Below are 12,840 nucleotides of genomic sequence, written 5' to 3'. Positions count from 1 at the left end.
TAATCCACTTTTAGGATGCATTTTTACAATCCATGGTTTAGCTCAATTTTATTTACGTTATTTAACTGCAAAGTCGTTGGCCATCGGAGAAAAATGCTGAGCATAAAACTGAGACCTCCATCCACTATCCACTCAACATCTTCAGAGAATCCTTGATTCATTTCTACCAAATTTAATCCTCCTGCTAAAAATTAACCTGAACATCTGGATCATAAATTACCAAAGGAACAAGCTGAAGCACAAACAATCACTCAGCCTGCAACTCTTCTTGGACTTTTTATGATAAACCTGCACCATTCAGTGTTTTACCTCGTTTAATCACCTGGTCCTCTGTGGATGATTTGGCACCCAGTCAAAAAAAAAAACAACTTCTTAACAATTGATACTGAGAGGAAAGTTGATGTTGATGAACGCACAAATGAGCCCATGATCCCATACTTTTTTTGTTTGCGTGAGATCACAAATATTCTCTGTTTACCCAAATACCCAAGCTGTATTGATCATTGACTTATTGGCCATGCACCTCACTAATCAGCGCTTGAGTATGAGTTTGATTTCATGGTTCACAATTTTAATTTTAATGTAGAGCCCAAAGAGGTCTAACCCTGTCTTCCATCTTCCCGGCAGATGTATGTGACCTGCACGGTACAGGCAAAGGGCACTCGCTTGGCCAAACCAGTGCTGTCTCTCGGGCTCATGTGTCTGGCCTTCCTCACCGGTCTGAACCGCGTGGCTGAATACCGCAACCACTGGTCTGATGTCATCGCTGGCTTCATCATCGGAACTGCAATTGCCACTTTCCTGGTGAGACTAACACCTACACTGGTTGACTATGGTGATGCATGTGTGTCAGGGATACAGGAATTAAGGGGGAGTATGTGACTTTGTCCCTCCTTACCTGGCAGCCTTTCAGTCAATAGGGTTCATCACCTGGGAACTATGGATGTATGCAAATTGGTCAAACCAATCCATCCAGTGCCCTTAGAGATATAAGCAAATCAGGACAAGAGATTTACAGGATAAGTAAAAGATTTGACCTATTGTAGCACTGGAGACAAATTTAAAGTATCATCAAAGCCATAAGTCATTCATCATCTGGTCGCTATGGACTGCTGGTTCAAATCTCATGGCAGTGTGCCTTGTAGTTGTTGACATATATCATGTCAAATCAGAGCAGTGGCTGCACTCCTTAGAGCCTTACTGTCAGCATTACTGTCTGATTTAGATGCCTGTCAAGTTTCATAATAACATGTAACTATTACTACCCTTTTCTACTATTGTTGTGGAAATGTACCGTATAAGGAGCATTTACATTACATGGCTGATATCACAGTCCAGGTAATTTCACCAAATAACCTGCTTGACTGCGCGACTTTGGACTGTGGGAGGAGGCTTGAAACCTGAATCTTGTTGACATCACTGAACACTGTTCCCCTGAGTTGAGCACGGTAACTGCTGGTTTATTAAAATTTGTAGCTCATAATAAATATACTGGTTTTGTTTTTCAGAAGGGACAACAATATTTCTTCCCTGCTCTCACCAAATACTTGCTCTTTGTGGGACTGTTAAGCTTCTCTCCATGATACAATTAAAACTTAATCCTAGCCTGTGAAGTGACTTATGCAAATTTATATTACAATTTGGCATGGGGTGACATTTGGGCCAGTATAAGTTGTAAATACATACACCAAAAAAAAAAATAAATAAATAAATAAACTCTGTAATGAATGTATAACGTATAAAGAAATCTAAAATTAACTTTATTATTCAGTCGATGACTAAATACATTTTAAATCCTAAGAATTTGAATTATTACAAGTAACATGGACTCAAATGCTTCAAATAGTGCAATTATGTAATAAATAGAAATGTTTGAGTAAATGTAAATTCATAATTTTGTAAATAAATAAATAGCTTTTTATATTTTTCTACCTTAGCCTCAAATTCATGTTCCAGCTTTTTCCATGTGCTATATTTAAATGCAAGGGTGTTGATGGGGGACAGAAAAGCAGGGTCACAGTCAGGGTGCACGCAGCTTTATTGCGGGGTTTCTGTCGGCTTCATTTGCATCTTATGCAACCTGCGTTTGCTCGTGAAAAACTATATGTCAAGGCTTGCCCCCCCTCCCACACAGCTGCGCTGCGGCTATCACGAAGTGCACACACAGCAGCGATGAGTGGACCCCAGATACAGCAGAGGAAGATAATCTCTCCCTCTTTTCTCCCCCGTTCTCATCCTCTTTCTCCCTTTGTAAGAGGACCGCCACTGTCTGTCTTTGCCATCATGACTAGAGTGTTTGAAGAGAGAGCAGGTCTGTGATAATGCCTCGCTCAGCCTGACCTCCATTAATGTTGGTCCTCTGTAAAAACCCTACTGTGCTACTAGTGATGGGCAGAGATAGGGGGATGCAAAGACAACGCTTCTTTGAATACCTGAAAAATCTCCCCTCTCCATCTCCCCATCTGTTTTAGAAAACAGTGAATCAAGAGCAGAGTAGAGCCTTGGCTTTGTGCACATATGCATACATTCATATGTACATACACACATGAGAGAGCTGAAATACTGTTCACGGTGAAGCTTTTAAAGGGATTGTAGTGGAGAATGACCTGGTTTGGGGAATTAAAGCCATAAATGAGTCTGGAAACAGGTCGGAAAAACCAGGAAATAGATGTTGAGACCGAGGAAATGTGAGGAAACATACAGTAAGATCGTTTAGCGTATCATAGCATCCTGAAATTTCAGTGTGGTTGTTCATCATTTTCTTCAGTTGGGTTCCATGTCCACAGGGAAAAAAAAAAGACATTTAGGCATGGCATGAACATTCCCACACAATCTGATGATGGTGGCCGCTTGATGCACTGATTGACTGGGTCTATGTGGAGTCTGGTCTATAGAAGTTACTGGAGTATTTATTTTTCATCTTGAGAAAGAGGGTGACATCATGATTGATGATTGATGATGTATTTGTTGTAGAGTGCAGAACTATTAGTGGAGAAACATGTTCCTTTGTGTGGATTTCAGATAAATATGTATTAACTGGAACAGATGTATCCTTTTTTTCTGTTACAATTGCTCTGTATCAGTAACCCTTTCCTCTTTCCTGTGTAATAGTGTTAATTCTAAAAAAAAAAAAATGCATTTCTTCTTGGTTTGAATGGAGACATGGTCATGGCTCAAGAGAAATCTGATTGGCTGTCCATTTTCAATGACTTTTTTCAACTTTGTTTTCTGTGTGAACTCCCCAACCGCCCCCGGCTCTCTGCTCACCCACCTCAAAAAAGTTCATTTCATTTTGAACCTCAGAGCCAAGTCCTGGTTCTTATTAGCGGAGCTCATGCGACACCCACATCCATCATATCCGCAGTAGGCCCCCCCAGGAAAAAGTCGATACACACATATGTGACCTAGATATTTTGGTTAGTCCGTCAGTCCAACTGTACCACTGTCCATTCAGTTATAGACACACACACACACACATACGACTCTGTCTTTCACTGTGTCATATTTGCTGTGGTTGTGTGTGGTTATTGCAGGTGGTGTGTGTGGTTCATAATTTCAAAGGAAAGTTGCTGCTGAGTGAAGAATCGCCGGCGGAGCAGCGGACCAACACAGCCATGCTGAATATGGGCCGCGTGGAGAGTCCTCTGGAGAAGTACATCGCCTCGCAGGTCAGCACATCACAACACGACACAACACAACTTTTTTACGTGCTGGTTAAATTAAATTACCTTCTCATGTTGGAAAAATGTGTGTCCATATGAACACTAATTTCTTTCGACTCATATTATCCTGGTTCAAGACTTCTAAACTTGTAGTCGTGCCCATCTCATGTTTGAGAGTAGTTTGGTTGTTATTTTCCTGCAAATGGAAAGGAAAAATTGAATCAGAGCTTTTCAGTTAGAATAAGAAATGAGTGAGTCATCTTCTTTTGTCAGGGAAATAAGTAAATCACACCACAAAATGTCAAGAGTTTGTGTAAGATTGACAGTGTTTTTTGTATTTTTGGTCCGAAGCACTAACTGCTGTGCAGACTGAAAATGATGGAACCAGCACATCACTCGCCTCATGCTGTCACGTTGTCATGCCTCTTAAAACTTATCTTTATACAGAGCAATTAAATTGCTGAGATAAAGGGACCAGTGGCAGGTCCAGAGTTCTTACTCTGGGAGTAGCACACATGTTGACCGATAATGTTCCAAAAAAAACAAAACAAAATGGATCCATTTGTCACAGTTGCTCATGTCTTTCAATCAGTCTGAAACTGACGACTTTTTTTTTTTTTTTCCCCATCCATCTCTTTCTAAGAAATTCCCTCTCACTAACTGCTGTAACTCAGATCTGGCTTTAATGCTGCAAATTATGCTTTCCAACAATTTATTTAAATTAAATTGAATTCAATGAAGGCATGTTTCTTTTCTTTATCATTATGTCACATTTGCACTATTCTTGGAGGGAAAATTGGGTGTTTTATAAGACTGATTCGATCTTCTACTGGTCAGATATTAGACTGCAGATAAAAACAAAGAACTTTAGAAGCATATTCATAGTGTATCACCCGTTAGACTGTTCCAACACGAAAAAACAACAATTTCCACTCAGGCAAAAAGGACATTTAGACATGTGACAAGACAAGATGGAAGTATTTTTTGAACATGAAAGAAACACTGATTTAAAGAAAAAGATTGGAAAGATTTACTTCTTCGTCTTTGAAATGCGTTAATCATATAAATTAACCAGGTGATCCAGTAGCTTCCTCCCTGACATATCCTGATGATTATCTAGTCACGGGGAGGTTGTCGCACTTGACAGAAAGAATTGTTACCAGTGAACAATAACCAAACTGCAATCAAATGTCTCAAAAGTTTATTTGCCAAGTAGAATTTGGGCTGTGAAGACTGGTGTTCTGTCCAGGGTGGACCCCACCCTCACCCGATTTAAGATGGGATTGGCTTCAGCACCCCTTGCAACCCGCAAATGGATGAGGTAGAAGATGAATTAGTGTGAGAAGGTGCAACTTCCCTCCACAACACAAATTAAACAAAAACTACTGATGGTCGGGGTTAAGTCAAGTCAAATGTGACGTGAAAGGTGTCGTGTGCAGACAAACACGTATATCCTACTTTGAGTTTGACTAGTCACCCAGCTTATTGACAAGATGAACGTTTTTGAATTGAATTGAATGTTTGAAGTCTTGAATCAGGTAAAAATATTTAATAAATCCTCATTCCCAAACATGAACTGGCCAGTAGGAATGAAATACATACACACATACATAAACATAAACATGCAAACATGTGAAATAATAAGCATGAACAACAAAATGAGTTCTGTTCATCAGAAACAGAGACAGATGTTATTTTCAGCTTTATTGTCACTCAGATGTGAATTTTATGGATACACACACATTGGTTTAGAGTTCTTTCTATTCTAATTTGACAAACATACACTAAATACTGGATGGCACAAGATGTCTGTCTCAATGTCATTTGGATGTGATCCCCCTTCCAACCACTCACACGTATGCCGCTGTAGGAGACGGATGATGAAGAAGAAGAGTCAGGCTACATTAAAGAGCGACTTTCTGCCTTCCTGCATTGGCTGAGGAGTCTTGATTGGTTCCAGCGCCTCAGAAGCAAAAGGCAACAAACTATGAACCTGAGCTCTGCCAAATATCTCTGGACACAACTCCAGTGTACTGCACAGACAACTGGCTGATATTGTACTGTGGGGCCTGCATTAGGTTTGCCGGATGCCGTTATCAAGGAAGCAAATGTGCTCATAAGTGGCAGAGTCAAAAGACGTCAAATACACTGATTCCCAATCCCATTTTGAAGGAAAACAGCCTAACAAATAAATTAATTTAATTTTATTAGTTGGTAACACAAGGAGACAAATGGAGTTTGACTGAGATAAAATGATCAAACTCAGGCTCAAGTCTGCTCTGAAAAAGGTCTCTTCAGCCCATAAACTGCATATAAAATGCTTTGGAAGCTGAGAGTGAGCTGCTCTGCCATCGCCATCTTGGCAGAGCCAGACTCCACCGAATCCAAAAATGAGCTAAGAGGAGAGTCATGTGTGGGGACCTGAATCCAGTGAATGGTGGCGAAACACCTGTGGCAAGCACAGGCTAACCCCACTTGGAAATTCATGAACTGGTTAATGGGCTACCCTAACAACCTAGTTAAAGTGAACACAGACTTTAATGCTGGTGCAAACATATCATAATATAAATAAAGGAGGCGGACATATTAATTGAAAAGATAGCAGACCAAATGTGACAGCGCCCACCTGTCACTCAAAGCAGTAACACATAATACTCAGCCTTAATAAAATCTAAATCGGTGAGTTAGATAAATATTCACCTACACAGTGGCCATGAAAGAGGGAATTAGCTAAAGAGACCAGGCTGGCCAACATGTTCATTTCATTTCTTTCTGAAATTAGACATTTCAACATGGAAGTCTTTCGGAACTTACTTACTTTTGGACCCAGAGTGGCAATTGATGGAAATTTTATTGCCACATCAATGTTGGCTATTTTTTTTTTTTTGGCCAAAACTCCAGTTGTGGAAATCCAACAGCTTCCAAACAATAAAAAAGAAAAAGCATTTTGCATTCCCCTTACCCTAAAATGCCACGAGTCAGTGAATACACAAGAAATGAACTACTTGCATAAGAATGCAAAGCATGGTGAAAGAGATTTATCTTTTTTGTTTCCTAAAGCGTCCTTGTAAGACACAAGCTATCATTAGACAAACTTATGGTGATGTTATCTCATAATATCAGAACCATGTGGCACACACAAACACAAACTATAGGATTAAGTACCACATGGCAGAATACACTCACAAAGTGTTTACCCGGTTTTTCCCACAAGAACACTTATTTTGCCGAGGATGACTGAAAACACAATCATCATCTCACAGTAATAGTTTTAGATTTAGATTTAATTTGCTGACATAAATTAGTCCAACAATGGCAGTAAGAACGCTGTTAGTCATGCTGTCAAATATGTTTTGATGTGCTTTTTCTTATACTCTATATCACTCTAATAGAGTAATTTGGTCAAATGCAACACACATATTATTTTGTACTCAGTGGAAAAGATTAATCAGTGGTTTCATGTCTGTCAGACGATACACAGTAATGATCCAATACCATTGCTACATAACAAATAAGAATATCAACAGATTTGTACTTAACAACCATATATATATATATATATATATATATATATATATATATATATATATAGATAGACAGATAGATACAGAAATACTTTGAAACAAACTTAAGGTGCACCCCTGATTACAGCCACAAACTTGGTACAATAACAGTTTAAAACTGTTGAGAAATAGCTATTTTAAAACTAAATAAATCGTGGAATAAACAACTGCCCTAAAAAGTGTGGAATTTATCCTGTCATTAGAAAATGGTTTCTGGCGCTTGCGGCTTGTTCTGTTTTTATCGCTTATATTTGGTGAACTCATCATGCTCTTTAATGTGATGTCTGATTTTCTCGTCACAGATTTTCAGAAAAAATTACAGCCTGTGAATGCTGCCTTTTAGCGTAGCTGGCCGGGCCTACCAGAAGTAAAATCTAGCCGAAATGTTGACCCTTTGCTGAAGGCAAATGTTACACTATTTACTGGAAATCAGTTCTTAAAAACAGTAGTTGCCGGTGGCTCCCTGTGTATGCAGGTTACAGTAAGAACCAATATAATATAAAAAACCTTTTCCAGAATTCACACATGGATTTGTACTTGTCACTACCCAGTGTATTTCAGGTAGTATCAGAGGCATTTCAGAGACGACCATCTGAATCAGAACAACACCAGCAGTGAGCACTACTGTTCTCATTACTTATGCCAGCCATGGACATGACGTGTCTTTTTATTCGTCAGGATAATTAGGCCGATGCTGCTGAACCAGTTTTGTGGAGGGTCATGGGTTAGTGATGAGTCAGTTCAATTTTGGTGCAGATCCAGATCATTTGTGAGGAGTTGGAATTTTATTTCCTCAAAAATTTGGTGCATGTGGTTTGACAGCAGCCTCAGTGCAGGTCTGTGCCCCATTAATTTCCTCTCAACCCTTTATTTATATTACGAATATATCAGCACCCCTGGGACAGGATTAAAGTGGGGGGGTGAAATATTCACTGTGCTCCTCTGTAATTTAGCTTATTGTTCCAGGGAGCATTTTAACCGTCAAGTTATTACAGGATCTGACCTACATGTATGGGTACCTACATGGAGCAGACATTCAACAGAACAAAGCCCAACATGAAAAAGGAAGGCCTCCTCACGAGAGCTGGAGGAGAAGCAAACCACTCCTCCTGATTCATGGTTCAGTCAAAGTGGAATTCAGACAAAAAACGGATCGTGAGATTATTAGGTGTGATTTACTCCTCCTGAGGTCATCAGCGTATGTGCATTGCAAATAAACATCTTTGAGGCCACTTAGAAATCATCAAAAAGATGCCCGAGAAATATAAGGGGCGTCACAGCTGCCTTTGCATCCACAGTTAGGGAAGTAACAGGAAGTGCTCATTGCTAACTTAACAATTTTCAAAATCTCTTAAAAACCCCTTGAGAGTGCGTCAGTCCAGCTGTGACAGCTGCCTTCATTTTCATCTCAGCTACTCATGTGTAAAGTGTTTCTCGCTCGGTTTCTTTGTAGTTCTCGCAAAAACTCTCACACACATAAAGACCTGCTAAAATATGGAAGCTGCTACGGTGGGACAGGCAGACTCAAAATGTGAAAGCGATGTCGCTGTTGGTAATGTGCACCTACCCATAGCAGACATCATGGGAGCTTCAACAAGGTTTTATTTGTGGGAAACAATCGGCACTGGCAGCTGTAATTACCACGAAGCTGACCTAACCAGGTAATCTTAAAATCATCTCCTTAAAGACATCCAGTCTGAACGGGACATGAGACAGACCTGCTCAATTATAAAAGGCCAGAAAGATACGAATACAAATGTGAAAAGATGAAAGGACATCAAAATCAGTTTGCTTCTGGACATTGGCCTTTGTTTCAAGTCCTTCAACATCTTTTCCCATCACTTTGTGTCAACTTTTTTGATGGTCTAAATCTCTAATAAAGGCATAAAAATGTCCCCCAGATTTAATTAGAAGTGGAAGTAAGTCTTTCTGCATTTCCATTTCTCTTCTACAGCTTCTCCGACCGACTTTGAACTTGCTGGGTGAACACTCGACAAAAAAGAAATGCAGGACCCGTTTGATCGTCTGTCTGCTCCCTGTCAGAGCAGACAGAATCAATGAATACAATGTTTTTATAGCTGGTTAAAGTGGAATTATTGGTCAACTCCGTAGACAGTGTATAAAAATGGATGTTGACTCAACTCCACTGGCTGCAAAATCTGTTTTGTTTTGTTTTTTTTAATGATGGTTCTTTTTAGGAGAAAATAGAAAATAGAGAATAGATTGATAGATAGATCCTCAGCTCCACCTTTTCCTCCACATAAGATTTCTCCTGGCATCCAAAATCCAAATTGGCGACAGCCAAATTACAAACTCAAGGCTTCCAAACAGCAGATGACAAACCAACAGGTGACGGCCCCCCACCCCCCCACCCATCCTCCGGTTCACTGATCGCTCATCTGTGGAACTGATAGCACTCTTGTTCCACCGAACAGCTTTGTATTATACAAAGCTAAAATAGGAAACTGCACACTGTCCAGAGTATTTCAGAGTACGTCAGGTTGAAGTGCTTTTTCTGTTTTCTCTTTGCACCCAAGTGAGTTCTCTTTCTGTCCAACCTTTGATGTTGTGCTAGCAGAACACTGTGTTCCCTTTTCTCATCCACCTAACGAGACACACATTTAGCAGGAAAATGTAGACAACATACAGTTTCTATCTGATGAGTCAATTCACATCCTCCATCTGGAAAAGCCTGCACTCAGTCATCTTACAAAGAGTAGAGCGTTTTACACTCTCACCTTGTGACAACAGGCTCGGTGGAAAATTGCCCGCTCTAAAAATAGCACAGCCCAAAAGATGCCTGTAAGCTAAACAACCCACATTGAACAAAATGCCGGGACGGACAGGAAGGAACCTCAGAGCAGCAAAAATGAGGGAGGCGGGGGGGGGGGGGGTCTAATTCTTTTATTTTGTTATTTTTGTTATTTTTTCTGCTTTCGTGAAGTGGGATGACAAGAAACAAGCTATTAATTTGATCTAAGTGTTGTACAATAAAATAATAATAATAATGCTAATAATAAACCTACTTTGTAGAGAATTAAAAACACCCTGGAGGAAAACACACTTTTTAGTTTTGGAGGATGAATTATTGCTCGATTGATTAGAAATGCTGCATGTGAGATATTTCATATGATACAAAATTTTATATATCTCAGTCAAATGAAAAATGTAAGGAATGAAGAAATCTGTAACAGTTCATTTATATGTATAAGTAGCCTGTATGTGGGCCTTATGTGGCTTAGTTCATTAAAAAAAAATATGTTTATAATATTCACAAGCTCCACAGATCCACTCCATCAAAGAAGTTATACTTGCTGATAAAAGGCACAGAGCTGCTTGAGTCTTTCATGATTATAATAAAGATTAGATAATACTTATACAAAAACAGGGATCATCGGACTTATAATATTTGTAAAACTGGGTCATTTTAGAGCTTCCATAACCAGCTGCAGCGGGGCATTAGCCTGATGCTGGATATGCTATATTAATATGCCGTCAGTTCATTAATCTTCAACACAGGCTAATATCAAGGAAGAGACTACTAAAACATTCTTGCTTGAACTGGCAACCTCAATAGAGTGCGGCTCCAGATAATTTTACGGTACTCTGCCACAGCACCGGTCAAAGTGGAGATTGCTGCATTTCTCTTCTAAACGGCCTGTATAGTTAGAATGTCAGCAGCGTATCAGTGCATAATGTGAACAAGGAGTTTGCTTAGCTCACAGCCAGGTTGGCTCTGGCTCAATTCCTGCAGCCTTAGAGAAACAAATTAGACCGAGATGCTCGTTACATACCTGTGTCCAGGTGCATGCTGGGGCAAAAGTCCCAAAGCATCACTATTCTGTTAAACTGACCCTTGTACGTTGAAATCAAGCTATATGTGCTTATATAGAAATAAAAGTGGGCAATATAACAAATATACTTGATGTATTGCAGCTTTTTCCGCATGTAGGAAATGACTACAGCACAAACGTTGAGGACAATTTTTTTTTTTTTTGTTTGTTTTAAGCCATCGGCATGAAATTCGCTGCAGTCACCTTCTCACAAACAACAAAATCTCATATCCTATCCAGTAAAACTCTGTGTGTGTGTGTGTGTGTGTGTATCGGGGGGGATCTGTGTGTTTTCGTATCTGGAGCAGAGGGAACCGGAGAGAGTCTGGAGAGCTGAAGAAGATAAGTACCTATTGCTGCTTTATGCAATTACTGCTGTCTTCTTTTACATCAATGGATGAAACTCTTCATTTATGAAGTGCTTTAAGGAAAATCGACATAATGTCGAGATGCATCATATCTCACGTTTCCAAAAATGTCACTCTCGTTTATTTTGCCCAACTTTTTATGGAATATCTCATAAACAAAATAACAAACATTTTAAGAAGTGGAACAACTCAGCCAATGTGATTCTTTGCCAAGCACGGCCTCCTCCCCCCACAGACCTCCTTCCCTCTACTTAGCACTGTGGTTACTTACGGAACTGCGGAGGAAAGCACCCCCACCCGCACCCTCTTCTCTGACTCCACAGCCAAACACACAGTGAGGTTGGATTAGAAAATCAAAGCTTCCAGTCTCCATGAGGAACCCTCCCCCCTGCTCCTGATTCCGACTGGCATTGTTTTAAATGCCATGGTGGTGGAGTCTGTTTCTGTGTGTGATGCTTTCATGTATGTTTAGGAATTCATGAGGATGTTTGCAGTGGTGTGATGGTGGGTTTTACATTCATGAAGATAACACTTAACCTGGCATATCCTCCATGAATGTGTTTTTTTTTTTTCTGCCATTGTATATATATATTAACACAAAGAGAAACAAAAGTAGAACCATGAAAGAGAGATTGAAGGTAACTACATATTTATACCAGTCAACTGTTCCCCGATCTCTAAACTAGAGTAGTGAGTGTAAAGATAACATGAACCAAGGAGGCAAAATGGCTCCACATACTTTATGGGAAATACACCAGGTTGGACTTTTTATTTAAATGTCACTTGATTTGAAATCTCATATATATATATATATATTTTTTTTTTTTTTTTTTTTTTTGCAGTAAAATACATCTAAATTGATTCTTATAAAAATATGTGATTTGACCTTTCATGATAATTTTCAGAAAAAAGAAAAAGGAAAAAAAAAAAAAAAAACTTGCCTGGTTCACCAAACTAAACTACTCCTTTCCATTATTCTGACTTTTTCCCCCTTGCCTTGCAGAATCACATCGCCTTCGCTGAGGTCACATGACGTGGAGTCGGCTGTGTGGCAGACTCATTGGACGTCCACGCTCTTCACCGTCCAATCTAATTAACCGGAGCGCAGCGCTAAACCCATTCTCTGTGTATGTCTGGTCTTCGGTATGTTGTTCTATGTTGTCTTTACCAGGCCCCTGTTGTCATTTGCAGCTTCTTGTATTTAAAGAAAAAAAAAAAAAAGAGAGAACGAAAAGAAGACAGAAAGAGTCAGTGACTCGGCAGGACATGTTTCTTCTGCGTTCTCCATCTATGCACTTACTCAGACAGCACTCAGCTTGGTGTGAGGCAGAAGCCCAGAGTGGACTCAATGCACTAGAAGAACAAACTACAAGCACCATCTCAGCTCTGCCCAGGTCAAATTCATCGTCATTGT

At 39.7% G+C, this 12,840-nt stretch overlaps 1 protein-coding gene across 1 annotated transcript in view; it reads left to right on the top strand.

Annotated features, from left to right (window-relative positions):
• The window catches only part of plppr5b (phospholipid phosphatase related 5b), a 71,006-nt gene extending 58,432 nt beyond the window's left edge, over window positions 1-12,574 (top strand). The window contains exons 4-6 of the mRNA XM_029529393.1: window positions 628-804; window positions 3,534-3,668; window positions 12,430-12,574. Coding sequence (XP_029385253.1) covers window positions 628-804; window positions 3,534-3,668; window positions 12,430-12,459 — 342 coding nt within the window. The 3' untranslated portion in view covers window positions 12,460-12,574. The remainder of the gene's footprint in view (window positions 1-627; window positions 805-3,533; window positions 3,669-12,429) is intronic.
• Window positions 12,575-12,840: the final 266 nt, after the last annotated feature.

Source organism: Echeneis naucrates, chromosome 20 (genome assembly GCF_900963305.1).
Source record: "Echeneis naucrates chromosome 20, fEcheNa1.1, whole genome shotgun sequence".
NCBI lineage: Eukaryota > Metazoa > Chordata > Actinopteri > Carangiformes > Echeneidae > Echeneis > Echeneis naucrates.
This window is presented reverse-complemented; position numbering and strand designations above follow the sequence as displayed.